This window comes from Pristis pectinata, chromosome 5, assembly GCF_009764475.1.
Source record: "Pristis pectinata isolate sPriPec2 chromosome 5, sPriPec2.1.pri, whole genome shotgun sequence".
NCBI lineage: Eukaryota > Metazoa > Chordata > Chondrichthyes > Rhinopristiformes > Pristidae > Pristis > Pristis pectinata.
Window position 1 is genome coordinate 25386554 of NC_067409.1, and position 26461 is coordinate 25413014.

The 26461-nt window shown below is 39.6% G+C and overlaps 1 protein-coding gene across 1 annotated transcript in view; it reads right to left on the reverse strand.

The window, feature by feature from the left end:
- Nucleotides 1-282: 282 nt before the first annotated feature.
- LOC127570519 (integrin beta-1-like) overlaps nt 283-26461 on the reverse strand; it is a 57444-nt gene continuing 31265 nt past the window's right edge. Inside the window, exons 7-13 of the mRNA XM_052016171.1 lie at nt 22515-22586; nt 22277-22417; nt 19980-20182; nt 17116-17354; nt 16618-16840; nt 15512-15716; nt 283-392 (exon numbers count right to left, since the gene is read on the reverse strand). Of these exons, the coding sequence (XP_051872131.1) occupies nt 15512-15716; nt 16618-16840; nt 17116-17354; nt 19980-20182; nt 22277-22417; nt 22515-22586 (1083 nt within the window). The 3' untranslated portion in view covers nt 283-392. The remainder of the gene's footprint in view (nt 393-15511; nt 15717-16617; nt 16841-17115; nt 17355-19979; nt 20183-22276; nt 22418-22514; nt 22587-26461) is intronic.

The following is a 26461-nucleotide window of genomic DNA, read 5'->3' on the forward strand; positions in this document are numbered from 1 at the left end:
AGAACTCTTTCTCTTTAACTTTCCCTGATTTTGATGAAAGGTTATCAATCAGAAATGTTAAGTGTTTCTTTCTCCACAGATGCTAACTGACTTGTAGATTATTTCCAGCCTTCATTGAGATTTACAGCCCAGAAGATCACCACTCACCTATCATGACCAAGTATTTTCTATCTTTAGCGTAGCTTCTAACACTGCTTCAGTGATGACAAAATTAAACTTTTAATTTTATATCTTTTTACAAAAAAACTGAATACACTAATTCATGTATTACAATAATAATGTGTGATTTCTTCATAGGATATTTTCAGGGCTCTCAAAACCATAATTCAAAGGAGGGACAGCTGTACAAATCCCATGTGATCCCAACTGTGCTCTTCAGATTTAGCATTGATCTGGAATACAATTGATAGCTTTTGTTATTGAATTGCAACTTAAACTGATTTTTGTACATATGTGTTTTGTCATGTCAGTAAGTTAAATATTTTTTGAAGTTGAAGGAAAAGTATCATTGAATTAATTCACTTAATGCAGATTTGCTTAGTGTATCTTTAAGTAACTGGGATAATGTTCTAAATCAGCTCCCATTGCAACCGTTGTAATCACCTACTCAAAAAAAATCACAAGACTACAGATATATTTAATCTAAATGGTTCACATTTAGAGGAAACAACATGAAAGTTCAATATTTAGCTAAATAATGCTGTCTGTAAAAAGGAAGTATATTTCAATCTACATTGCACAAGATACACGGCATAGAATGAATAATACTAGCTATGCCTAATCAATTAAAACAAAGCATCAACATTTGAATAGTTTTTCAAAAAAACTGAAAGCACACAAGAGAATTATATAAAAAAGAATAAAATTGTGTCCCCAGTGTTCTAGCTTGCCCCTTTCACTGCCCACCATTGTGAACAGCAACACCTTCCTTCGTGAATTCTTCCTTTGTTTATATACCCCTGCTCACACTAACAACAAGTCTCTTTTTTTTCACCCCATCATATTTCAGTCTTCTGACTATCAGGTTAGAGCTAACAATTCATTTCCATTTATTTCTGTGATCCATATATACAGCCTGTCTCTGTACATTGTAAACTAGAGAAGCATCAGATACATCAGATATATATCTACGGCATTAAAGGAAACACTTAGTGATGGTATCTGTTCTGGCTCTTTGCTAAAGCAATCCAAAAGTAATTCCATTCTCCTTATTAGCTCTATTTTCCTCTGCTTCAAAGATTCTTTTCACTCCTTTATCCTAAATAATGGTCTCCATACTAATGACTGTCTATGATTAAACATTCCAATCTTCACAAGAGACAAACTGCATGACACTTTAATGGCTTTATCTGCTCCACTGAAAGTTTTAAAGACCTGTGTATTCCCATTCTTCAGTAGCATTCCTTTAGGTGTACACTGAACATTCATTTTTCCTCCTCTAAAACTAAAGTGCCTCAAAATTATCAGTGATAAATTGTATATCCAATCTGCCCATTCAAAGTCTTTCTGAGACCTTTTGTATTTCCCATTGTTTCCAAATCCATTTTTAATGTTATACTTCCTCTGCCCATTCAAATTATTTAAGATACTGTATGTAATCATGAATAAGGGTGTATCCCCTCCCCCTCCCTCCACAGAGTTCACCACCTTCAACCATTTACCAATCTAGAACACACTCTATAAACCTAATCCATTGTTTCATGTACAACAATAAACATTCCTTTCATACTGATTTATCTCCTCCTATGGCAATAAGCCAACTTAGTTTATACAAGTTTCTTGTCAGGCGCCTTGTCAAATTACTTTTTAAAACCAATATCTACATATTTCTTTCTTGCAAAGTCACTTCCTCAATCAAGTAAAGACTCTATTAATTTTGGCTAGCATGACTTTCCTTTGACAAATACAATCCATACAGCATTAAATAATTTGATTGGGAATAATGATTTCACACATTATTCCACACAACTGACTTTAGACCAACCAGTGCATTGTATAAGATGGTAATTATATTCAGCTCTTTGATACCATTCCAATTATTCTATAAAAAGGTACAGAAAATGCAAAACAAATGACTTGTAGTAAGTAGAAAGCTCCAGCCATAGAGTTAATAGTGGCACCTACCTAAGGTCACTAATGTATAGCTATAATGTCAAGTTAACCCTTACATAAAAACACAAAAGCATCAGAAGCAGAACTAAACCATTCAGTTCCTAATGCCTGTTCTGCAATATGATCATGGTTCAATAGCATCATGGTTATTCTTTTACCTCAGTGAAACTTTCCTGCACTAACTAAATATTCTTTGATCCCCTTAATAGCAATAGATATGTCAGTCCCTATCTTGCAACTCAGCAGGTGAGCCTCCACAACCCGCATGGGTAGAGAATTCCAAAGGTTCACTACTGTCTGCGTGAAGAAATTTCTTGTCATCTCCATTCTGAATGGCCATCCCTTGACTTGAGACGGGTTCCAGACAATCCAGATGGGGAAACATCATCCTTGTATCTTCTATAGATTTGTATAATCAATTTGCATGTTTCAAGGAGACACCTTCCAAACTCTAGGAAGTATAGGCCCAGTCTGCTTATAGACACCCCCTCACACCCAACCACCTTCCAAGAAATCATTTGTATGATCCTTTGTTATATTCCCTCTGAGTACATCCTTCCTAAGTTAATGAGATCAGACCTATGCACAATTTTCTCATCAAGGCCCTATATAGTTCCCTTAAGGTTTCTTTATCTTACACTTAAATCTTCTAATAATAATCATTTACCTCTCTAATTGTTTGCTGTTCCTGCACATGAACTTTCATAGAACTGTAGGCCAAGTACACCCAGGTCAATCAGAACATCAATCCATTTCAATCTCTCACCATTGCCCTCGTTTTCTAATTTTCCAACAACTGCATGACCACAAATTTTACCACATTATATTCAATCTGCCATGTCCTCACTCATTCACTTAGCCTATCTATATCCCCTGAACCCTCTCTGCATCCTCCTCACAACCTACATCTTCACCCAGCTTCGTATCTTGGTCCCCTTATCCACATCATTGATAATGCTTGTGAACAGCTGCAGCACTAATTCCTATGATATCTCACTAGTCATAATCTCCCACCCTGAAAATGACCCTGTTTATTCCTACTCACGAGTTTCTGTCAGTTAATCAAATCTCATCCATGCCAGCATTTGACCCCCACCCCATTTGTTGTGAGTTCTTCCAGCAGATTGTTTGTTGGTCCAGATTCCAGCATCTGCAGTCTCTTGTGTCCCTATATGTTCTAATTTTGCTTATTAAACTCTAATGTGGTACCTTATCAAAGGCATTCTGGAAGCCAAAATACACCATATGCAATGGTTGTCCCATATCCTGCTAACTGCAACTTCAAAAACCTCCCTTTTATAAATCCATCTCACCTCTGCTATTATTTTCTAACTGTCCTGTTACCACTTCCTTAATAACAGATTCCAATGATTTCTGTACTTGCGTGGATTTCGAAGATTTTACAGAGACAATATTGGTAGTGCTTCTCTGTGTTTTGAAGTGCCAGTTGTAAGTAATCCATCACTCAAGAGTATACAGAATGGCAGAGATCAGTGTTGCCCAGTAGACTACAAGATTTGTGCTAAGTTTGATGTCTTGATCAAGTGGTCTTTCCTTGGCTTTCCAAAGGCTACTACTACTAATGTCAGGGAAAGTACTCTGTGTTTCCCTATTTTCTCTCTCCCTCCTTCCTAAGATAGTGAGGAATCATTCTAAAATCTATGGAGTTTTAGAAGTCAACGACAGTACATCCATTACCTCCATAGCCACCAGTTTCAGAAAATTGGATTTATTAACTTTTTATACCATTAATTTCAGTAATTCTTTTTTTAAAATCCTCATTCACTCTTGATCTGTTGTTCTCCACTATTACCAGAAGGTTGTCTTTTTTTACCTCTGAAGTCAAACATAAATATTTGTTTAATTTCTCTACCATTTCCTTATTCCCCTTTATAATTTCTCCTATCTCATTCTGAAAGGGACTTTGACAAAATTTTGCTAATTTCTTCCTTTTTACACAGCTATCAAGTTTTTACTGTCCTTTTCATGCTTCTCATTGGGTAATGAGAGTAAGCTATTTACCGTTTACTTATCAATTCCTTGGTCCTCCTCTGTTAAATTCTGAAATTTCCCCAATCCTCAACTTACTGTTCTTTTTGGTAACACTGTAAGTTCTTTCCTTTTATATCTTATAATTTTTAACTCTTGTTAGTCATATCTGGACCACTTGTTCAATTGAATTTTTATGCCTTATGTTTGTTTTAAACTATATATTAATTCTTTGAATGTCATCCTTGGTTCGTTTACTGTCATACCTTTTAATGTTATTTTGTATTCTACCATAGCTAACTCACACTTCATATCTCCATCATTTGCTTTGCTTAGATTTAGGATGATGGTTTCATTTTGAACCAAATCATTTCCAATCTTAATATAAGATTCTATCATATTTTGATCACTCTTCTCTATATGCTCCTTAATGAGTAGATTATTCACTTATCTATTTCTTATTGCATAATAATGAATCAAAAATAGTTAATATTTCTAGAACTTTTAGGCACTGTTTATCACTGATGTGTACATGTCCTGATGATCCTGATCTTATCACCTCAGCTCTATACCCATTAATTGGCTCTCATAAATTGAAAGTAAATACATATTTTCAAAACTGAAATGTGCAAAGTTGTGAGAGGGATAGGAAATAGAGATAAGGGTATGTTCTCCCATTTATGGGATACGGCAGGTTAGACAGAGAAAGTCCATACCTTGATGGCAGAATGGAGATCAAATATCGTGCACAGTCTATTACGTCAATAAGTTGAGAATGAGAATGCCACACAGTTATAAAAATCCCAACTGGGGCATTATAGTGGTGAAGAAAAGGTTATTTATTTCATTTTTAAAAGACTTCAAAGTGCAAAGTCTATTTAAATGTTCACATTGCAATTATACCTTTTACCATGTAATGTTGCTACATTTATCCTGAACTAAGTCAGATTTACCTTGCCGATCTTAATTGGTTCACTTTCACCAATATTTCAATATTGAAAGCTTTTGTCCTCATCTGCAAATCTCTTCATGGTTTCAGCCTGCCCAAGCTCTGCAACACTTTCAGTTTAACTTCCTGCCACCTCTCTGTTCTTTCAACTCACCTTGTGTCACCAGAGTGTTTTCCCATCAGTACAGGACACAGATCAAGAGTGTGATGAAATACACTCCATTGGCCGGGATGAGTGCAGTTCCAAGACACTTGACACCATCCACAACAAAGCAATTCTGTTTACTGGCAACTTGTCAACCATTCTAATCATTTATTTCCTCCACCTTTAGGGCACAATGGCTGTTGTGTGTACCATTCACAAATGCAGTGCAGTTACTTACCTAACCTACTGTGACAGCAGCTCATAAGCACACAAACTCCATCACCAGGAAGGATAAGGGCAGCAGGTACATAGGAACGCCACCAGCTACAAGTTCCCCTGAAAGTCGCATAATGTCCCACATGACTACCTTCACCAGAAAGACTGCAGTGATTCAAGAGGGAGGCTCCCCATCACTTTCCCAAGAGGAACTAATTAATGGGCAATAAATGCTGGTCTGCCAGTGATGCGCCCATCACATAATATGAGTATAAAACAACACTAATCTTTCCTGCACCTCTTATATCTCCTCCACTCAGGCTATTCAGCTCACAAGCCCCATACACTGAATGATTCTAATAAGGCCATTTTACTTTGCTACATTTTTTTCTCACTTAAAAAGCCTATCTGAAAGCCACTTCTTTAATTTTGCCTTTAGTCACTAATTATGAACCACTTTCTACCAGTGTTTGATATCTGGTCATTTTTTTCTTTTGTGAGATTTTCAGGCATCACATGGCTTTAAAGGCAGAATGTAAATATTATGGTCTTATTGAGATTATTTCTAATACCTTTATTATTATTCATGGTCATGGGACATAAACGGTTCCAGTGATTAATATAAAATAAGTGTGTAGATCCCTAAAGTGAATCTCTACCTTTTTATGTTACTCACATCGTTCCTGGGGCAGTGGTATGGGAGTTTACTCAAACCAGGTGCTGCCCCATAAAATGAGGCATCATGGTGCAATTGGGATTTCCAACTCCTTTTTCTGCTGAAAAGTTGGACAAGCATCCCTGAGAAAATACATCCTGACATAAACCACACTAAGCAGTGAGCCTTGCTCAGATTACAGGAGCAGAGAGAGGCAGCCAACTTGTGCAAGGAGAACCAAAGTTTTTCCCCTATGCATTGTAGGCCCTGGAGACTTGCCTGCCATTTTGGGGATAGCCTCAAAGACATTTAAACTTGAAACTATGGGGTTGCTAGTTCAGCTTCAATATTGCTGTACACTCTTTGTAATAAAAGTATAAATCCTTTTGTTCATTAAAAGATGCACAGAGGAAATATTTCTGTTCTTGGATCAGAGTAAAAGAGCTCTTGGTTTGATTCCTATGCTGCTTACTCTGGGTATACCTTATGGAGCCATTGGTTAGCCAACTTTGGAAAATGTTCCATCTTGCAGCATTGATATTCCTCAGCTTGACATGAAAAAGTAAGAGGTCATCAAAATGATGTGAAAAAAGTTGGGAAAATACTGTTTTAGAAGTTTAGTTTTGAGGCAGTAAGGTTTTTTCGTTTGGTATTAATTACAAGCATTTTGTAATCAAAATAGTAATAAATTTGTAATTGTGTTAGTAATAGCAATAGTACCTGAGCATGTAGACAGCAGAACAGTTGAAAACTCTGAAACAAGCCTTCATATCAGATTGTAATGCACTGAATGATTACATGTTCCAAGTCTGTTTATTACATGAAGTTAGAACAATCATTTCTCAATGTGTCATTTCCACTCGTTCATCATGTGCACAAAGAACAAAGAAGTGTGTACGGCAAATCAACAACATATTAACTTAACGCTTGTGCAATCAGCCCATATGGTTAAATTAATAATTCAGAGAAAGAGCAAGATATGTTCTGACTGAAATGAGTGTGATCACGAGATAAGGCATCATCCGGATCTTCAGACTTACATGTGGCCCAGACTTCAAGCAAAATGAGGTTTTGGAGTTTACAGAATAATATCCAATAATATTCTTTTATAAATCTACCACAGCAGTGCCCCTTTGACAAAAGTTATAATATATGCTAATAAATATCATCAGTATTAATCTCAGACATAAATGCATCATAATCCATTCCTCAAATTTATCCATAATGGGATCACAGTGCATTAGGGGCAGATTTAAACTGAAGCACTGTTCTACTTTTGCACTCTCTTTAAACCTTGCTCATTTTTCTTTCAGACACGCTTACTGTAATTACAGATCTCAATTTTGTGGCTTTCCATCTTCTAAATTATCATTCTTCTAATGTTCTCCCTATGGCACTGTATTTCTTAAATCTCAAAAGCCATCCATTTGAAGCTTTCATTCTCTCGAACTGGAGCTCCCTTGGGGTTGAAATACCTCTGACCATTAGGAAATACTGCTCCAGAGAATGGCTAAAATTAAATACAGGGAGAATTATCTGTAATCACAGAACTCTTGATTTTCTTTGAAGGTTTATGAGGCACACCTCCAAGTTCCTCAAATAACTTCACATCAAACTGCTGATCACTGAACTTCTCATTACTATTCCCAGTGTTGATTTATACTGTTTCCGGTTCCCCCACTGACCCTTTGTACTTCAAACCTGCCATCAACACTAGCTCCTCAAATAAAAACACTCTTGACCCTTTTTCCTTGCAACCGTATAGCCCCATTTCCAACCTTCCTTTCCAAATTCCTTAATGTGTTATCACCAACTAATACATGCACATTTTCCCAGCAGCTGACCTAGATCCACAGTAACTTCCTGAAAAGAGATGGGGAGCAGTGGGTGAGGGGGCTGGTGGTAAGGAGGTGAGGCAGCATAGCCTTCCAATGTAATGATTGGTCAAGGATTCCAGGTAATTCTGCCAAGCTCGGTGAACCCCATGAAGTGGTAATCAGACATCATCAATATGCTACCCTCAACTGTCTTGTCAGCTATGACTGAGTTATTTAATGCTCCTGTGTAACAAAGATGTGGGTTCAAGACCCACTTGAACATAATTGTCTGGGCTGATGCTTCAATAGTTGTACTGTGTATTGTGCTTTCAAAGGTACTACCACCAAAGAAGGGGTGTTAATCTGAGGCTCTGTTCACTTTCTCAGGTGACTATAAATCCGCTGCACTGGTTAAAAGTTGTCACGTGGGTCTCAATAAGATTTATCCCTCAACTGATACCTACAAAAGGAGATTATCTGGTCATTAAAGTGCTGCTAATTGTGGGAGCTTGATATGTGTAAATCAGCTAATTCACTTGCTAAATGCAACAGTAATGATACTTCAAAAGTTCTTCAAAGTCTACAGAGAGCTCTGGGATGTCTTGAGATTGTGTAAGGCAAATATATATCTGCACATCTTTCTTGTTCTATCCATCCCTACCATGACCACATTATAGAGAAACATCATGGTCATACAGGAGACACAAGAGACTGCGGATGCTGGAATCTGGAGCAAAAAGCAAACTGCCAGAGGACCTCATAGTCATACAGCATGGAAAAGGGTCCTTCAGCTCACTGAATACACACTGGCCATCAAACTGCCATTTGCACTAATCCTACACTAATCATGTTTTCTCTCCACAGTCCCATCAACTCTCCCCAGATTCTATCACAGTAAGTTACAGTAGCCAATTAACCTGCCAACCCACATATCTATGGAATGTGGTGGGAAACCAGAGCACCTGGAGGAAACCCACGCTGACAGAACCAGACTGAACCCAGGTCACTGGAGCTGTAAGGCAGCAGCTCTACCAACGGTGCCATTGTGTCCCCTAATTACAAAGAAGGAAACGTTTCTATTCAGTTGGCTCATCTCTGCAAAATCTTTATGTTCTTTACATAGTTGGTTTGTATCCAAGGGGCATTTTTTCCCATCGTTAATTCATGAAATACCTCTCCAAACAGAATTTTGGGACTTTACCCTTATCAGACAATATTGAAATTGATGCAAAAGTATTCAATTTATAAGTCTGCCATTTTTCTCTGATCCATTTGGTTCTCATAGGACCACATTTTTCTTGTAGCTCTCTGGCCTAGAAATGTATGTGCACACTTATAGGTGCACAAAGGGGGGTGTCTCAGCTGTGGACTAGCCACTGCAACTTTCAGTAGTACCCAGGGCCTTGGGTGTTATTCAGTGCCGGCTGTGGATTGCATACAGGGACTGTAACATCCATGACCAAGAGTGGGCCAACTATTGTGGGCTGAAACCCTGTTGCTTTAAAATGGTTGCAATCATGTTCCACTCAAGAAAAGCAAATTGATTTTCAAAAGCAGAGCAATAGAAGGAAAACAGCACCATATGCCTGAATTTCTAGGCTTCTTGTTTGTAATGGATTAATAATTTATTTTGTTGTTAGCTCTGCCTGTTTATACAGCAAATGTTTACACAGCAAGTGGTTAAGGTCTGGAAAGTATGGTCAAGGATTGCAGTGGAGGCAGATTCAATTGCAGGGTTCAAAAGGGAGAAAAGGGGAGACACACTCACTAAATTGTTCTAACAGAGAACTAGTATGGAGTTCACAAACCAAGTGCCCTCCTTCTGTGCTGCAACCATTCTGTGATACAATGATAGCTCTCTACCAGTCTGCTAGATATTAGCTGAGGCATGTGTAGCCTTTGCTTTTAGCTTGATACTGTTATACCCCCTTTGATGATCATAGCAGTCTAATTGTACAAGTGGTGCCCTTGTTTTTTCAAATACTTAGAATACTTCTACAATTTTTCTTTTAAGCAGCACAATTAATTTATTGTGTACCTATATAAAAAAGACCACATCCAAGTACCAAATCAACATATAATGCCAGCATGCTACAGATTTCCTCAGACAAGTACTCAAACAACAGAATTTGTAATTAAGACTAAAACCATATCATTAACTTCATTCAATCACAGGCAGGAAATCTTCCTCTTCGACAGACCCTTAGGATTGAGGATGACTTACTTCCAACAGTTTTATGGGTTCTGAAATGGCTCATGTGGCTAATGAGAGACCCACACCTGGGGTAGGAGTGAGTGAAGGGATGGGCAGTTTGGAAGACAGAGAAATCCTTTCAATGGTTACACTGGGCTTCTTTGTGGTCCCAATGAATGGACTTGGGGTTCCCAATACCATGCTGTCAAGGGCTAAAGACTTCCACAAGAGAGTGAGGATCCTACATTTTTTCAAGGAGGCTTTGATTGCATCCTTGAATTGTTTCCCCTGAACACTTGGGAATTTTGTGCCACGATGGAGAATGGAATAGGATGCTTGTTTAGGGAGTCTGGTGTCATGCATGTAAATGATGTGGCCTGCCTGTTGGAGCTGACTATGTGTAATTGGGACTTCAATGCAGGGGATGTTAACCTGGAAGAGGATGCTGACATTGCTTCACTTATCCCTCCAGTGTATTTAGTGGATTCTTCAGACATCTCCTCAGTGCTTTGTGGTGTCTGCTGCAGGTGACCCAAGTCTCAGAAGCATTCAGGAGGGCAGTGATCACTGCTGCCTGGGAGACCTTGAGATTTGTTCTGCATTTGAGATCTCGATCATCAAACACCCTATTCCTCAGCCAGCCACGGGCTGTGTTGGCACACTGGTGATGCTGAATTTCATCAGTGACGTCTATCTTTGTTGAGTGATAGTCTCTGAGAAATAGAAAGCGGACCACAGTTTCTCATTACGGACTCCTCATCATAGAGTGCTGCTATACATTGGGGTTCTGGCTGGCAGATGTTTTGCTGCTGTTAAGTGTAAGAACCAATTTCTTGTGTGCTTTAGTGAAGGTTGACAATGACTTGCAGCACGGCCTCCAAACACAAGTGTCATCTGCACACTATTCATTGTTGGAGTAGAGGTGACCTTGGTTCTGGAGTGGAAGCGATGTAGTTTGAACAGCTTCCCATTTGTCCTTTAGATTAGCTCCACTCCAGCAGGAAACTGGCTGGAGTGTGTGCAGCACTGTGGTAGGGAAGACTGAGAAAACTACTGGGGCGATGACGCAGCCTTACTTGACAACTATGTCCTCTGAGATTGGGTCCATTGTTGATCTGTTGTTTAAAATCACAGCTAGTTTGATAAGAAAGGCTACAAGATGCAGGAGCTAATTAATGGAAAACACATGACATTCTTGGATTGGATGCTTCAAGGGAAAAGAAACAGCTCCACAGGAAACTGAAGGCTGTGGTCCAACAGGAAACCAGCAACCAATGAACAGATGGTGGGTGGAAAGTGCAAAAGAGGTCCAGAAATTCACTGATAACCATAATTGGTTGGATTCTTCAGTGCTGTCAAGGCTATCTATGGCCCAGACACCCAAAGGCCTATTCAACTGAGGGACAGGGACCGAGGTGAATTTATCAGGAAGACAAAGGCAGTTAGCACTCAATAGGAGCATTTTCAAAAAACTTCTCAATCCTGACTCTGTCCTTGACAAGAGTGCCCCGGACTCCATTCCACAGAAAACTATCTGGTTCAACCTGGCCATCAGTAAGAAGTCAAACAGGCATATGCCAACTGTAAAAGAACAGGCCTTGGAAACAGAGGGCATTCCTGCTAAAATTCTAAAACTTGGCAGAGAGGAATTTTAAGTCACAAATTCATTGGCCAAATCTCAGAAGATGAGGATATACAAAGGGATGCAAAATTATATAGATAGGATAGATAATAAGAAATGTGTCCCCATTGGCAGAAGTGTCTGAGTCCAGAAAGGTTTAAGGTGAGGAGTAGGAGGTTTAGAGGGAATCTATGGAAGAACATTTTTCACCCAGAGGGTGGCTGAAATCTGCAATGCACTGTCAGAGAAATGGTGGAGCCTGGTACTCTCACAACATTTAAGAAGCATCTGGATAAGCACCTGAATTGCCAGTCATAGGACCAAGTGCTGATGAATGGGATTAGTATGGAGAGGATCTTGATGGTCGGCATAGACATAGTGGAAAGAAAGGCCTGTTTCTGTACTCCAGGACACCAGAAATACCATAATTGTGATCATCTTTAAGGGATGTGACGTCCAACCGTAGTTGCCCACTGCCCTAAAGCTGATGGAGAAAGGAAACTGGAACTTCAACCTAGGTGTCTGGATTATCCAGTTAACTATATCTTGTGCAAATTAAGAAGTTAGATTTCATTTCTGTAATCGTATGCTACCATTATAATTAAATCACGTAACACATACATTTATTGCTCAAAGTGTCTCAATGTTCTATAAATAACAGTGTAGGTCAATTTGTTTCTAACTAATCTCTTGCTTTGGTTACTACTTGCATTCCAGAGTTGGCATGTCCACCAACTGAAGGCTTGTATTGTTGACCTTGTTATACTGCATGAAGTCAGCTCATTTAAAACCTCATTAACACCCTGTGTACGATGGGAACACTGAACAGGTGGGGAGATGGATTTGTTCCAGATGCTTTGAAGAGCAACTATGCAGAACAATCTGAGGCAATAGCAGATAAGTATCAACAATAGCTTAGCACTGAATGTCAGAGGATGTATTTCCAGAGCAACTCTATGACTTTATGAGAATGTCTACAATGCAACAGCAAAGACACCAAAAAAAGACATATTTCATTGCAAGGAGGTAAAAAAATCTTTGCTGAATACAGTATTATATAAGACAAACAACAAGGATAAAAGAGATGTGTATTCCTAGGAGTAAAGGCATTACTCCCTTCTCAAAAAAAAGCGTTTCACATCATATTGACACTGATGACAATGGGCACTGCTGCCTCTGTTGAATACAGAGTAATGGAAATGCAGATCAAATCTCAACATCCCCAGTACCGAGGCCATAGTCACTCTCAGTCAGTGACATCGGGCAAACTGCATCATTTGCATAGCGGATGCCAGACCTGCGAAACAGACAATGTCATAGGAAGAGATTACCATGCAGACAGATTCAAGGATGGGTACAAGTCTTCCTTGAAGAAGTGCAACATCCCACCTGGCTCCTGGAAACCTCTGGCCCATGACTACTCAAAGTAGAGAGAAAGCTTCATGACGGTACTGTAAACTTCTAGGCCATGCATTAGTAGCATGCAGAGGCTTTGCATAAGCAGTGGAAGGAGAACACTTCATAAATACCCACCTGCCAGCCAGTGCCTGCCTATTCTGTGGAAGGCCCAACTGGGCTTCATTAGCTGCCTCAGAACCCACAAAGCTGGAGTAGAATTGAGACTCATTCCCAAGCGATTTCCTCAGAAGGTATGCAATGTGCATAATAAGTGGGTGTTTAATGTTTCCCTCCGTAACAACCCCTCGAGTAAACCTTTACTGATTGCCTTCTGAAAATCCAAATTTACTACTTTCACTGTTTCTCTTTATTTACCCTTGGTTGAGTGAAATCTCTAATCTCTGATATAGCACAGACTCATTCATGAAGAAGGTCATGGAAGCTAGGGAATTCAGGGAAGAAAAGTGATGTCCTAAAACATACTGATATCATAAAAGAGGAGGTGTTGATGGTCTAGAAGCATATAAAGGTGGATAAATCCTGACCAAGTGCATCCTAGGATGTTGTGAGAAGTAAGGAAAGAAAATGCTGGGGCCCTGGGAGAGATTTTGTATTTTCCTTAGCCACGGATGGGGTATCAGAAGACTGGAGGGTGGCTAATATTGTGCCTTAATTTAAGAAGGGCTGCAAGGATAAGCCAGGGAACTACAGTAGGTTTACAAAATGATGAGGGGCATAGACAGAGTTAATGCAAGTAGGTTCTTTCCACCTAGATTAGGAGAGATAAGTATGAGAGGACATGGCTTTAGGGTGAAAGGGGAAAGGTTTAGGGGGAACATTAGAGGGAACTTCTTCACTCAAAGAGTGGTGGGATTGTGGAATGGGCTGCCATCTGATGTGGTAAATGCGGGCTCGCTCTTAACTTTTAAGAGTAAATTGGATAGATACAAGGACAAGAGAGGTCTGGAGAGTTATGGGCTGGGGGCAGGTAGATGGGACTAGCAGAATAATGTTTCAGCACAGACTAGAAGGGCCGAATGGCCTGTTTTCTGTGCTGTAGTTTTCTATGGTTCTATGGTTCTATGGTACAGGCCCGTGCACCTAACAATAGTTTTGGGAAAGTTACTGGAGGGGATTCTGAGAGACTTCTGTATTTGGAAAGGCAAGGACTGATTAGGAATAGTCACCATTGCTTTGTGCATAGGAAATTGTGTCTCACGAACTTAGTTAAGTTTTTTGAAGAGGTGATCAAGAGGACTGATGAGGGCAAGGCAGTAGATGTTGTCTACATGGACATTAGCATGGCTTTTGTCAAGGTCCCACATAGTATGGTGGTCTGTGAAGTTAGATCATATGCAATCCAGAGTGAGCTAGCCAATACAAAATTGGCTTAGTGGAAGGAGATATGGTGGCAGTGAAGGGTTGTTTTACAGATTGGAGGTCTGTAACCAGTAGTGTGCCACAGGGATCAGTGCAAGTTTCCCTGTTGTGATGTATTTTGGAAGCTGGAGCAGGGCAGGACATACACAGTGAATGACAGGGCCTTGGTGAATGTTGTAGAACAGAGACACTTAGAGGTACAAGTTGATAGTTCCCTGAAAGTGGCAACAGTGGTAGACAAGGTGGTGAAGAAGGCATATGGCATGCTTGCCTTCATCAGATGGGGCATCGAGTACAGGAGTTGGGACGTCATGTTACAGCTGTACAAGACGTTGCCGAGACCGCAGCTGGTCACCATACTATAGGAGGGATGTGATTAAGGGTGGAGAAAAGATTCACAAGGATGTTGCTGGGACTGGAGGGATTGAATTATAAGGAGAGACTGGATAGGCTGGGACTGTTTTCAAGCCAAAAACATGCGATTCTGATAACAAGTCAAAAGCATGTGATTCTGCCAAAACTAAACACAGCCTACAATCAGTGAAAATCCTGCCCACAAAGTCTAATCTACTTGTTCCTATTTGCAAATCTGCTTCTTATTCATTCGTGTGTCACTTTGATTTTATAAGCCTAGTTCTACAGAAACAGCTGTTCTTCTTTTGGGGGTGGGGGGGAGGGGAGGCATTTTAAATTATAACATGAGATATATGCAAATTAGTAATACCCTTAGATTAAACTTCATATGTAGCCTGTGAGAGTCCATTGCAAGAAACCTATGCCCAGTCATCTAATGGTTAATCAGTAAAACAAAATTATCTGTTAAAATATATTATCAACTTTAAAAAGAATATTTAGCTAAGCAATCTTTTATCTCTTTCCACAAATAACATTATTTACCTCGACTGGTTATGGACTCCAAATCAAAATCCCACCCTCATATTTCCCAATTCCCACTTGACTGCCAGATCTCTGTAGAATCACAATGTTTGAGCTTGAAGCAAATCCATGCAGTAAAATTCACATTGTCATGCTCACCTAGGGTTTTAATACATGAACCACTGGAACATTCTGATCATTAACAACATATGAAAAATAGAACAGCTTGTTGTCCACATCCAAAAACGCACAATATCGTTCTGGCAACTGATTCATGTGTTCCACCATGGTTACTTCAAACTCACACTGATCACAGGAGTCTTTCTTGGGTCCACTGTTAAAGGCTTTACATTGAACACAATGCCTGTAAGATGTGAGTATGGAGAAAAGGCCAAATGAGCAAAAGCAAATATAACACAATTTTCTGACTTTGCATTTCAGCTGAATGGTCAGAAATTACCTCTTTTTTTGGCCAAGCACAACTTCTAGAGTGGATGCAAGGTAGATAAGTATTTTATCTCACGACTTAAAAAGGAACATAAATGACTTTGGAGTTTATACCATCACTTAGGTTTTTTTTAAGTTGAGTTTTTAGATGCTAGGCATATGTATTTCACAGTAATTTACCTATACTTGCCTTCTAATTGGGTTCTAAATCCAAAACAAAATTTCAAACAGAGAATTTTCAGATAATTACATTCAAGCAGAAAATTATCTTTTTTTTGAAGGAGTTAATCAACAACAGATATATTGAAGATTTGCTAGAATGGTTTCAGGGATGAGGTATTAATGTAATGGGGAAAGGCTGGAGAAACTGCTGTTGCACTCCTCATAGCAGTAATGGTTGAGGGGAAATGTGATAGAACTGTTCAAAGTAATGAGGAATTTAGGCAGAATGGAGAGTAAGTAACTGTGTCCATTGGTGAAACAGTCAAGAACCAGAGGATACAGATTTAAGGCAATTGGCAAAAGCTGAGGAAAAGCTATTGTCTAACATAGAGCATGTTTAGCATCTGGAATAGATTGGCTCTTGGGGTGGCAGACAAATTCAGTTGTGGATTTCAGTTGTGGAGTCAGTGCAGTACATGAAAGAAAGAAATTGCAGAACTGCAGGGAAAGAGTGAAGGTGTGTGACAAGCTTGTTTCTCCAGGAGAGAGCTAGCATGGACTCAAAGGGTCAAATGGCTCCTACTGTGCTGTTACTATTCTAAGGCCGCAAGAATCGATTAAGATATCACATACTGCACAGCTGATTGAATACCTACATATGAATGGTACAGGCACCAATACACGTTGGACAAAATTCACAGGTTGGCCCCTTAAACTTTGAGTCTGTGCACTTGCACCGCCCACATTCACACAATCCTCTGCCATGACATAACATCCCATTGGCTGAAACACATGATGATACATCCAATGAGCAATCACAGGCACTGCCTGTGAAATTGGGCAAGCAATGACATGTTCCACATTCACAAATGCCATTTCCTGCAAAAAAATGTCAATATTGTTAGCTCTCACATTAGTTTTTCATTAGAACTTACCCTAAACTATCTGATCATTGCTGATTTAGAAGGCAATCCCAATTAGTCACAAAGCCACTTCTCCACTAATGAACTCCATTCCCTGACCAGCTCTATAGTGCAAGCTAAGCAATACAGTAAAACTCCAATAATCCGCGATCCAATCCGTGATCAATCACAGACAAGTGCAATATATGAAGAATAAATTCTGAAAGGTTATTCATTATATTGAATATTTACCTCCACAAATCAAACCGCTGGACCGGTCACAATTGAAGTTATCACATTCACAATATTGGCCGTAGATGATTTCATTAGGATTTTCCCTCTTTTTGCAGACACAGTCTCCACAGATGCAATCTCCATTGCCACTACAGATTAGAGACGTATTATCTTTTCTACATGAAGCATCTATGTCCTCGCTATATATTTCGTCAATGCTGCATTCACAAAATTGTCCAATATAACCTTCATTACATCTGAAAATGAAGCAGGCTCGAGTTACAAACAGTTACAGTAAACCACTAAGCTATCTTTTGAAAAAAGTATGAACCCTTTTACTTCCTAGTTTCCATTCTCCCCATTCCCAGAACAAAAGGGGCAATTATTTCAGCACTGGCCTATGTGCCAAGTGGAACATGTACCTCTCAGGGGCATAGGTCACAGAATCAGTTGTGACACACTTCTGAAGCGGGGAAATTTGTTCTCTAAAACATTCAGGTTATAGAGCACCAAGGAAATATATTCCACACATTTGGAAAGAAGAATTGTACCAAAGCTCTGCAGGCTAGAGAAGATTATATACAGTCTCAGTAAAGGAAAGACAATCAACCGGGTATTTGTAGGCTAATTGGTTCCTCCACAGTACAGGTCCTCCCCAGCTTCCAAACGCCTGACCTATGTACAGCCCGTACATATGAATGAGCATTTGGGGGATCAGCGGGATGGACTTGCTGGCTGCTGCGGAGTTGCAAGCATCTTCTGCTGGCTGGAAACTTGGCTCAGGGTCGCATTTCCAACTTGGTTTATGGACAGTTCTCAGGAACAGAGCCCTGTCGTAACCTGGGGAGGACCTATAATAGGAAGTGACCAGAGGATCTTAACCAAATTATTCATTGGAGCAAGTTTCAGAAACAAGTGGCAGAGAAAGTGAAAGCTGGGGGCTGACCTTGTTTTGCTACTGAATCCCCACCTAGAACCCAGCCTGACTGAAAGATATGACTCCATGTCATGCATGAAGCACTTAAGAGAAGGCGTTGAGCACAAGAGCAGGTAAGAAACCTGCTACCGTTTTACTGGGAGCCTGGGGGCCTTTGATTCCCAAAACTGAGGCAGCAGTGACATTGATTCTGGGAGCTCCAATGACAACTGTTGACCAAGCCTGGAATGGGACCTAATACCCAAACCTGGAGGTGAGGGAGTCCAATTCCCATCCTTGGGTCTTCAGGTGGGGTTAAAGGTGCACCTCATAGCAGGAAAGGAAGTAAGGAGGATACACAGGAGACTGATGCAAGGTTTTGACCAGGAACATCGACAGTTCCTTTCCCCCTACAGATGCTGCTCGACCCACTGAGTTCCTCCAGCAGATTGTTTGTTAGGAAAGGAGATAAGTTTTGTGGGTTTGTAGGAAATGCTCAGGCTCATCCTGATGCATAAGCAGTGCTGTAAGATCACCTATTCCCCAAAGCTGCCCTTAGCTCCCTGAGGTATCTGATCCTTAGGCTTAGGAAACCTGGGCCATTGTGTTGAACCTGTGGAACAGATTAAATATGAGGCACCCACCCTCAATATAATGTTCAATTGGACAACCTGCTCCCATTCCATTGCACGTAGCCCAGCCTGCCCATTTGAAAATACTCCTTTGAGCTTTCATTCTTAAAATGAGATGTACTACATCTCACTTAACTCTATTGAACAACATTTAGGAATCATGATATAATTGAATTCAATTCAAAGAAACTCCGGTGGTTGGAGTTATACCTCACACAAAGGTTGTCAGGGGTCAATCATACCACCCCCAGGACATCATCTCAAGAGTTTGTCAGGGTAGTGACAAAGGCCCAACCATCTTCAGCTGCTTCATCAATAAGCTTCTTTTTGTTTCAAGTCATTTAAATGGGTGTATTGTCTGCCATCCTTTTCATCTAATCTGAAGTACGGAAGGACCCACATAAGAATTTTTGGCCACATTATTCCAACTTTGATAACAGTAGCATGCAGTAATAGTGGGGGAAAACTATATCTATAAGTAATATATCTATAAATAACCTCGTTATGACCTTGCACCTTATTGTCTACCTGCACTGCACTCTCTCTGTAGCTGTGACATTTTACTCTGCATTCTGTATTGTGTTACCTTGTGCTACCTCAATGCACTGTGTAATGAATTGATCTGTATGAATGGTATGCAAGACAATTTTTCACTGTACCTCAGTACGAGTGACAATAATAAACCAATTCCAATTCCGTTTCCAATTCCAAATAATATTTTCTCCAGCAGTGGAAAATACAAGTAGGACACAGCTTTAAGTTTCCAACATGAAAAGACCAGGCATAAAAATTGAGCATGTGCTCAATTAGAGTAGGTCTTGCCTGGGAATGTGAGCTCAGGTTGACTGGTTAGCACATTATAGTCAGATTAGTAAATAGGTGCAAAATGGGCTGGTGTGAATTTTTGTCTTAAATCTGCCTCTTGTTTTTAATTAATTCATGAGATGAGAACACCAGTGGTAATAGTGGTGTTTATTATCTATCCCTAATTGCCTGGACCAAGGAGGCAGTTCAGAATCGACTGCATTAATTGTGCTGGAGTGACATATAGGCTAAACCAGGTAAGGTTGGCATATTTCCCTTCTTGAAGGACATTAGTGAAACAGATGGATTTTTAATGATAATCCAGTACTTTCATATTTACCATTACTGATACAATGTCTCAAATCCAGATTTATTTAATTATACCAATTTAACTCATGTAAGGATTTGAACTCTTCTACATGGATCAATTGTCCAGGCCTCTAGATGCTGATCTATGCTCTGTGCCTATGGTTATCAGGCATACATTCTTATTACAGCTATTATCTGAACAAATTGATAGATAAACGTACCGACAGGCTCCACACTCAAGAATTCCATTGCCCTGGTTACACACGGGGCTATTAGTGATTCTGTTTACATGGCACTCACATTCGCACAAAAACTTCAGTATAATGTCAACATTCTCATTAAATCCCAGTGGTTTAATTTCAATAGTTGTTGTCTGCCCATTGTTTGGGCATTTTTTTGCTGTGATACTTACAGTGAATCTCACCTGGAAAAAATGGAGTGATGTATTAAAAATACTTCCTATTTCAGGCATTTACTATAGAAAATGCTTTTACTGCATGTATTGACCAATGTGATCAATAGTTGTTTCATCAGGATGGCAGGCCAAGACTCAGATTGTAAGAATCATCAGCATTATGTTACGGTTGATGTTTGGGAGCCTGAGAGCTGTAGGAAGAAGGTAAAATGTACTACAGGTATCAGGTCCTGGTGGATTCAATTTGGGCCATCTTATGCCTACGCAGCTAAGTATTTTATCCAGATTAGGACAATGTGCTTGGTAATTTTCAGAATGTTGAGACTTTCAGGTGCATCCATTTTGAGATTCCTCCTCAAACAGATCAAGAGCCACAAAATGGGCCACTGTGGCTTTTTGTTTTAAGTCTGGCTCTTGTTTTTTTTATTAACTTTTGAGATAAGTATAGTATGCCAGAGGTTGTTATATTTGTAGCCATGGTCAGGTTGGCTATGGAAAAGTTACGTATTCAGACTCGGGTTGGGTTTTGATTGGTTATGGTCTGGTTGGGTTTTAATTTTATACCCAAAGAGACTCTGGAAGTCTGGGACGAGGGAGGTAATTACTGACTAACTAGTTAAGACACGAAAGAGCCTCGAAATTGGACACAATGATGTCTTGAGCGGAAAGCCAGTTTTGCTTCCACCTTCGTAAAGAAGTTGGTGTTTGTGCAAGAAACAGTTGTTGGGTGCAGCGTTAAGCATCTAATTGTATCTTAAATTGCCTGTGAATGCTCATTGAAAAGGCTCCTCAACATTTTGGTAATTAGCACTTGAACTAAAGCCCCCTCTCTGTTGATTGGGATCAAATTCATAGATGCTGAAGATTTCAATCACTACTTAAAGGTACATCTCCTTTAACTGTTCACTTCCTGTGGGGCTTTGAAGAGAATTTCTTAAAATATTAAGGACTTTCTGGGACTCTTTATCAAAACTTCACCAATATTTATTCCTGAAATGAGAATTTCACTTGAGCACTGGTCTACTCCACTTAATTGGACTTTATGTGATTGGTTATGGGCTAGGTGCCCCCATAGTCAGCCACAGGAATGGGAAGAGGGGATGTGGCCACACACAGTAACTCCAGCTGCTGCAGGAGAGTGGGGAAAAGGCTGAGGGAGTCCCCTTTCTCTCTTTGAATACAGCTTTCTGCACCACCATCAAGGACATCTTCAAAAAGTGGTGCCTCAAGAAGGTGGCATTCATCACTTAGGACCCTCACCATCCGGGACATGCCCTCCTCTCATTACTACCATTGGGAAGGAGGTACAGGAGCCTGAAGACCCACAGTCAATGATTCAGAAAGAGCTTTCTCCACTATCAGGTTTCTGAACGGTCCATGAACCGATGAACACGACCTCGTTATCCCTTTTTTTGTACTACTTATTTATTTTTGTAATTTATAATAATTTTATGTCTTTGCACTGTACTGCTGCCACAGAACAACAAATTTCACATCATCTAAGTCAGTGATAATAAATCTGATTCTGATTACTTGAGACTCCAGTGATACATCCAAGAACATACAAACAGTTATAGAGTAAAGTCATAGAGTAATACAGCATAGACAGAGCCCTTCGGCCTAACTTATTCATGCCAACCAAAATACACATCTAAGCCAATCCCATTTGCCCGCATTTGGCCCACTTCCCCCTAAACCTTTCATATCCATCTACCTGACCAAATGTCTTGTGAATATTATTATTGTACCTGCCTCAATCACTCACCCACTTTCTTAGGCAGCTCGTTCCATACATACACTACCCTCTGTGTGAGGAAGTTGCCCCTCAGGTCCCTTTTAAATCTTTCCCCTCTCACCTTAAACCTATGCCCTCTGGTTTTGGATTCCCTTTCCCTGGGAAAAAGATTGTGTGCATTCACCTTATCTATACCATCCTGAAACCTATGGCTGTGTAAGTCAACACACTTCACACCTTCAGTGAAGGTGGATGGGTAGAATTGTGTACTTCAAGCATGTAATTTCTTCTGAACAGTTAATGACCAAGATTGAAATGTAAGTGTGTATTATATTCAGTGCAGACATAAATTTACACTAATCCCTTACCTCTTCACCAACTTTAATACCTGAACACTTCCTGCCATGTTGTCCTGTTTGAATGATATTATTCTTGCAGTAGGCTGTATACTGTATTGAAACTCCTTCAGGCAATTTGCTGTTATCCAGGATTACCTTGGACGACAAAGCCTGCAGCAAAAATAAAAGATGGAAGCATAATTTCCATAATGTACATTGTACGTGTAGATAAACCAGTGCAGGTTTTAATGGAAGGATCAGTTCTTACGTGATAGGCATCGATTAACTCAATTGCAGTTTGATTTCCAACTTCAGACTTTGGAATGCAAGCTTGGAGCGCCTATTCAAATATGGAAACTATTATTTTTCTGTCTGGGTATATATTCTTTTAATAAAATAAACTTTATTCATAATAAAAGACAAACTATATACAATAATAAAACAGTGCAAATCTTCATACTCGTGCATGGATCAATCATTAGTGTTCCTTTTTATAAAACCCACAGCACCGATGCCACTCGTGTGGCTCCCTAGAGTGATACCCCAATCCCATATTTACAATCTTTAAGGGGCTTCCTCATCTGACCCCGCCCCTCCCTCTCCAGTGGCAGAAGAACCCTAAACTGTCGTCCTTCCCCACTGAGCCCTTGCGTTGGCTGCACCCAGCTTCAGTGCATCCCTCAGCACGTACTCCTGCAGCCTGGAATGTGCCAGTCGGCAGCATTCCCCTATGGAAATCTCGCAGTGCTGGGAGACCAGCAAGTTTCAGGCAGACCAAAGGGCGTCTTTCACCAAGTTGATGACCTTCCAGCAGCAGTTGATGTCCGTCTCTGTGTGTGTCCCCGGGAACAGCCCGTAGATCAGAGAATCCTCTGTTACACAGCTGCTGGGGATGAACCGTGACAAGAACCCTTGCATCTTTCGCCACACCCTTCTCACAAACCCACAGCCCGCAAAGAGGTGGTCTGGATATATATGGCTACAAATATAATGAAAATAGTAAGCTCCTCAAATGCTCTGTTTTTGAGTGAAAGGTAGCAAGAAAAATGGCACAACGTTTTGGAAAAAATGAGCATATGATCAGCATGTAAAATTTTGAAGGAAATGACCTCAATCCAGTATCCCAGGTTAGGAATATAATGTATTCATGGAAAGTTCCCAATAACATCAGTAAGTGGAAGATGACCATTGGCTGTGAATGCATTTCCACAACCAAGAGGCAGAAAACCACGGTAGGAATGTGTAGATTCCACAAATATAATTTGCATCAGTCAGTCTCTCTTGGTCTCTACCTTATCACAGACGTTCCCTTTGTTCTCTCCATTCCAACCCCTTCTCTGCAACTTGGTGGTGGTGGAGGCAGATACGATAGAGGCATTTAAGAGGCTCTAAGATAGGCACGAATATGCAGAGAATGGAGGGATGTGGACCATGTGCAGGCAGAAGGGATTAGTTTAATTAGGCGTCATTAGTTTAGTTTGTTCGGCACAACATTGTGGGCTGAAGGGCCTGTTGCTGTGCTGTATTGTTCTATGTTCTATGTTAAAACATGCTTGTTTTGTAAGTTTACCTAGTTCTGACAAAAGCTCATCCATTTGAAATGTTAACATTTTTTCTCTTTCCACTAATGCTTCCTAACCTTCTGCAATATTCTGCCTGATCTGGAAGGTAATTGCAAGGTCAACAAGGGAATATTAAAGCTCTTATGTCGTTCGAACTGCACTACAGAAGTAGGATATTCAAACCATTTTGTCTCTACTGGTTCAAGCTCTACATCTAAAGCTGTTATGCAATTTTCTTTTGAAAAGTGTTATAGCCTCTACCTCAATCACCTTTGAGTAAAAATATTCCCTTTTTTAATAATGTAATTTGTGATAACATACTCTTTTAATTTCTACTGCATTCATTTAGCTGTAATACTGAGTTTGAGATGGCTTATTACTGTTCCTCTACCTAACAATTCATCACTTTATAAACCTTTCATAATTTTGGAAATTATACATTCGATAAGGTCAACAAACTTTACTCATTAGTAAAAGCAAAAAACCCCAGTTTATTTTACCTACCTTCATAATAATTGCCTCCTATATCTCATGTCATTCTGATGAATTTTCGTAATTGCTTTCCATGACATTAAAGTTATTTTATTAATGTTGTGTTCAAATCACCAAGCAATATTACAACTGTGGCCAAACTAAAACTTTGAATAAATAAGGCATCACTCCTTTGTCTTTGCACTAAATGTTACAATATTAAAAAAATGCAGAATCCCATTTTTCTTTTTACATTCTTTTCTATTTTTGGTTTTACCTTTAAAGGCTTACTTAGGTCCCTTTTGATTTTCTTGTTCTCCCATTCTGTTAAGAATCTTACAATTAAAATTCCTTTACTAATATGTGCAAAGCATTGATCTGAATCTGCTGCCAACTTAACCAGTCCATCTGTGCCTTTTGCAGGGGTGGCAGTGGAAACAGATACACAATAGTGGTGTTCAAGAGGCTTTTAGACAGGCACATGAAAATACAGGAAATGGAGAGATATTGTCCATGTGCAGCCAGAAGGGATTAGTTTAATTTGATATCATGGGCGGCACAGACATCATGGGCCGAAGGGTCTGTTCCTGTGCTGTACTGATTTATATTCTATGTTCTATCACTGCACTATAATTTGTTATTGTGACAATGGAGAGTTTCTGAGAAGAAACTTGTCCGACCTACAGAAAGGTCAGTAATATAATCTCCAAACCAAATGTACATCCAGTTTTGTAAGTTTATGAAATAGACTGATGTTAATATAATTAATGAAGATTCAATTGGAGCTTTCTGAGCTCAAGAATAAAGTTCAAGACTTGTCTCCAAATGAGGAAGGTGAAAACAGACTGTGCAAATTCTGAATATTGACAGTTAGAGGGTGAGATAGACAAGTTTAAATTTATGTTGATTCAAATCCTTATCAATAGATCAAAAGGGATGTTGTGTTTAACTTATTTGTTCTTGCTTTTAATTGTTCAATGATATTATCACAATCATCTAACGTTTCTAATTTCAAACTCCCTTGGTCCCAAAAATTCTTTGGTTGACAGTGTCTATTATGAGGGAAATGGAATGATACTGTACTTTAAGGCAGTTTGAGAAAAGTAAGCTTCAGTTGGAACCCTCTAGAAGTCATTGTTTTTTTAACTAAAAGCAATCAGCTTTTAAGTTTAACTGCATACCTTGAACTAATGGTAATTTTCAAAGGCTTTACAAGAGGATCTTATTCAGCAATGCAAAAAGTTGCTTGTTTTGTAAATAACTTTTTTGCCAAGACGTACAAAAATTCAACGCCACTGAAGTTGTGAATCATATCTGATCTTGGAGCTGAGCGTATGAAACAATGTTCAACAGAGCACCTGGCAGTGCACGGTCCAAGTATGTGCGAAAACAATAACAGGAAGTCGACCGTGCACTGATCACATCCTAACCACTTTTATAATGGTTCTCAATCTTTACCAACAATATTAATCTGTAATGTAAACTAATAAATCTGTTTCCACAAAAGAATGTTTATGCTTAACTCCACCTCCTCCACAATTTGCAGAAATACCAGTTCTAGCTGCAATAATTGGCGACTAGCATAAAGTTTATCTTTTATCATTTTATGCTGCCACATCTGAATTTTTTATTACATTTGGGCTCTTTTCATACTGAATAACTCTTCTTGTCAGTTTGCAAAAAATCTTCAGGTGTTTTGTTCACCGAGGATCAAGCTGTTCTCCGTCTCGCTAAGTAAGAACTGTAGTTTCTATTTCATTCTCTTCTTCAATATAACTAGATATCGCCAGATAGAGAAACTCTGTAATACAAATTAGTGGGTTGGATCAATCTGGTTGTGGCCAGTGGTCCTGAAGAGAACCATTGGTATTCTGCCACTCACAGTTAGGTATTTCCCCGATTTAAGCAAACTCGCCATAAACTCAAGATGAGTTGAGTGACAGATGTCTGTCCTTTCTAGGGTGTGCGGTGACTGTGAGGTGATATGCTTTGGCAGAAAGAATAACAAGATACAATATGGCCTAAATGACACAAAGGAAGAGCAGGAACAGAGGCCCCTGCGTGTTTTTCTGCATAAATACTTGAAATGTTGAGAGGATTTAGTAAAGTAAACGGGAAGCTGGGGTTTATAAAGAGGCATAGAGATGGAATGCCCCTGCTGCGCAGGACCTGACCATCGGAG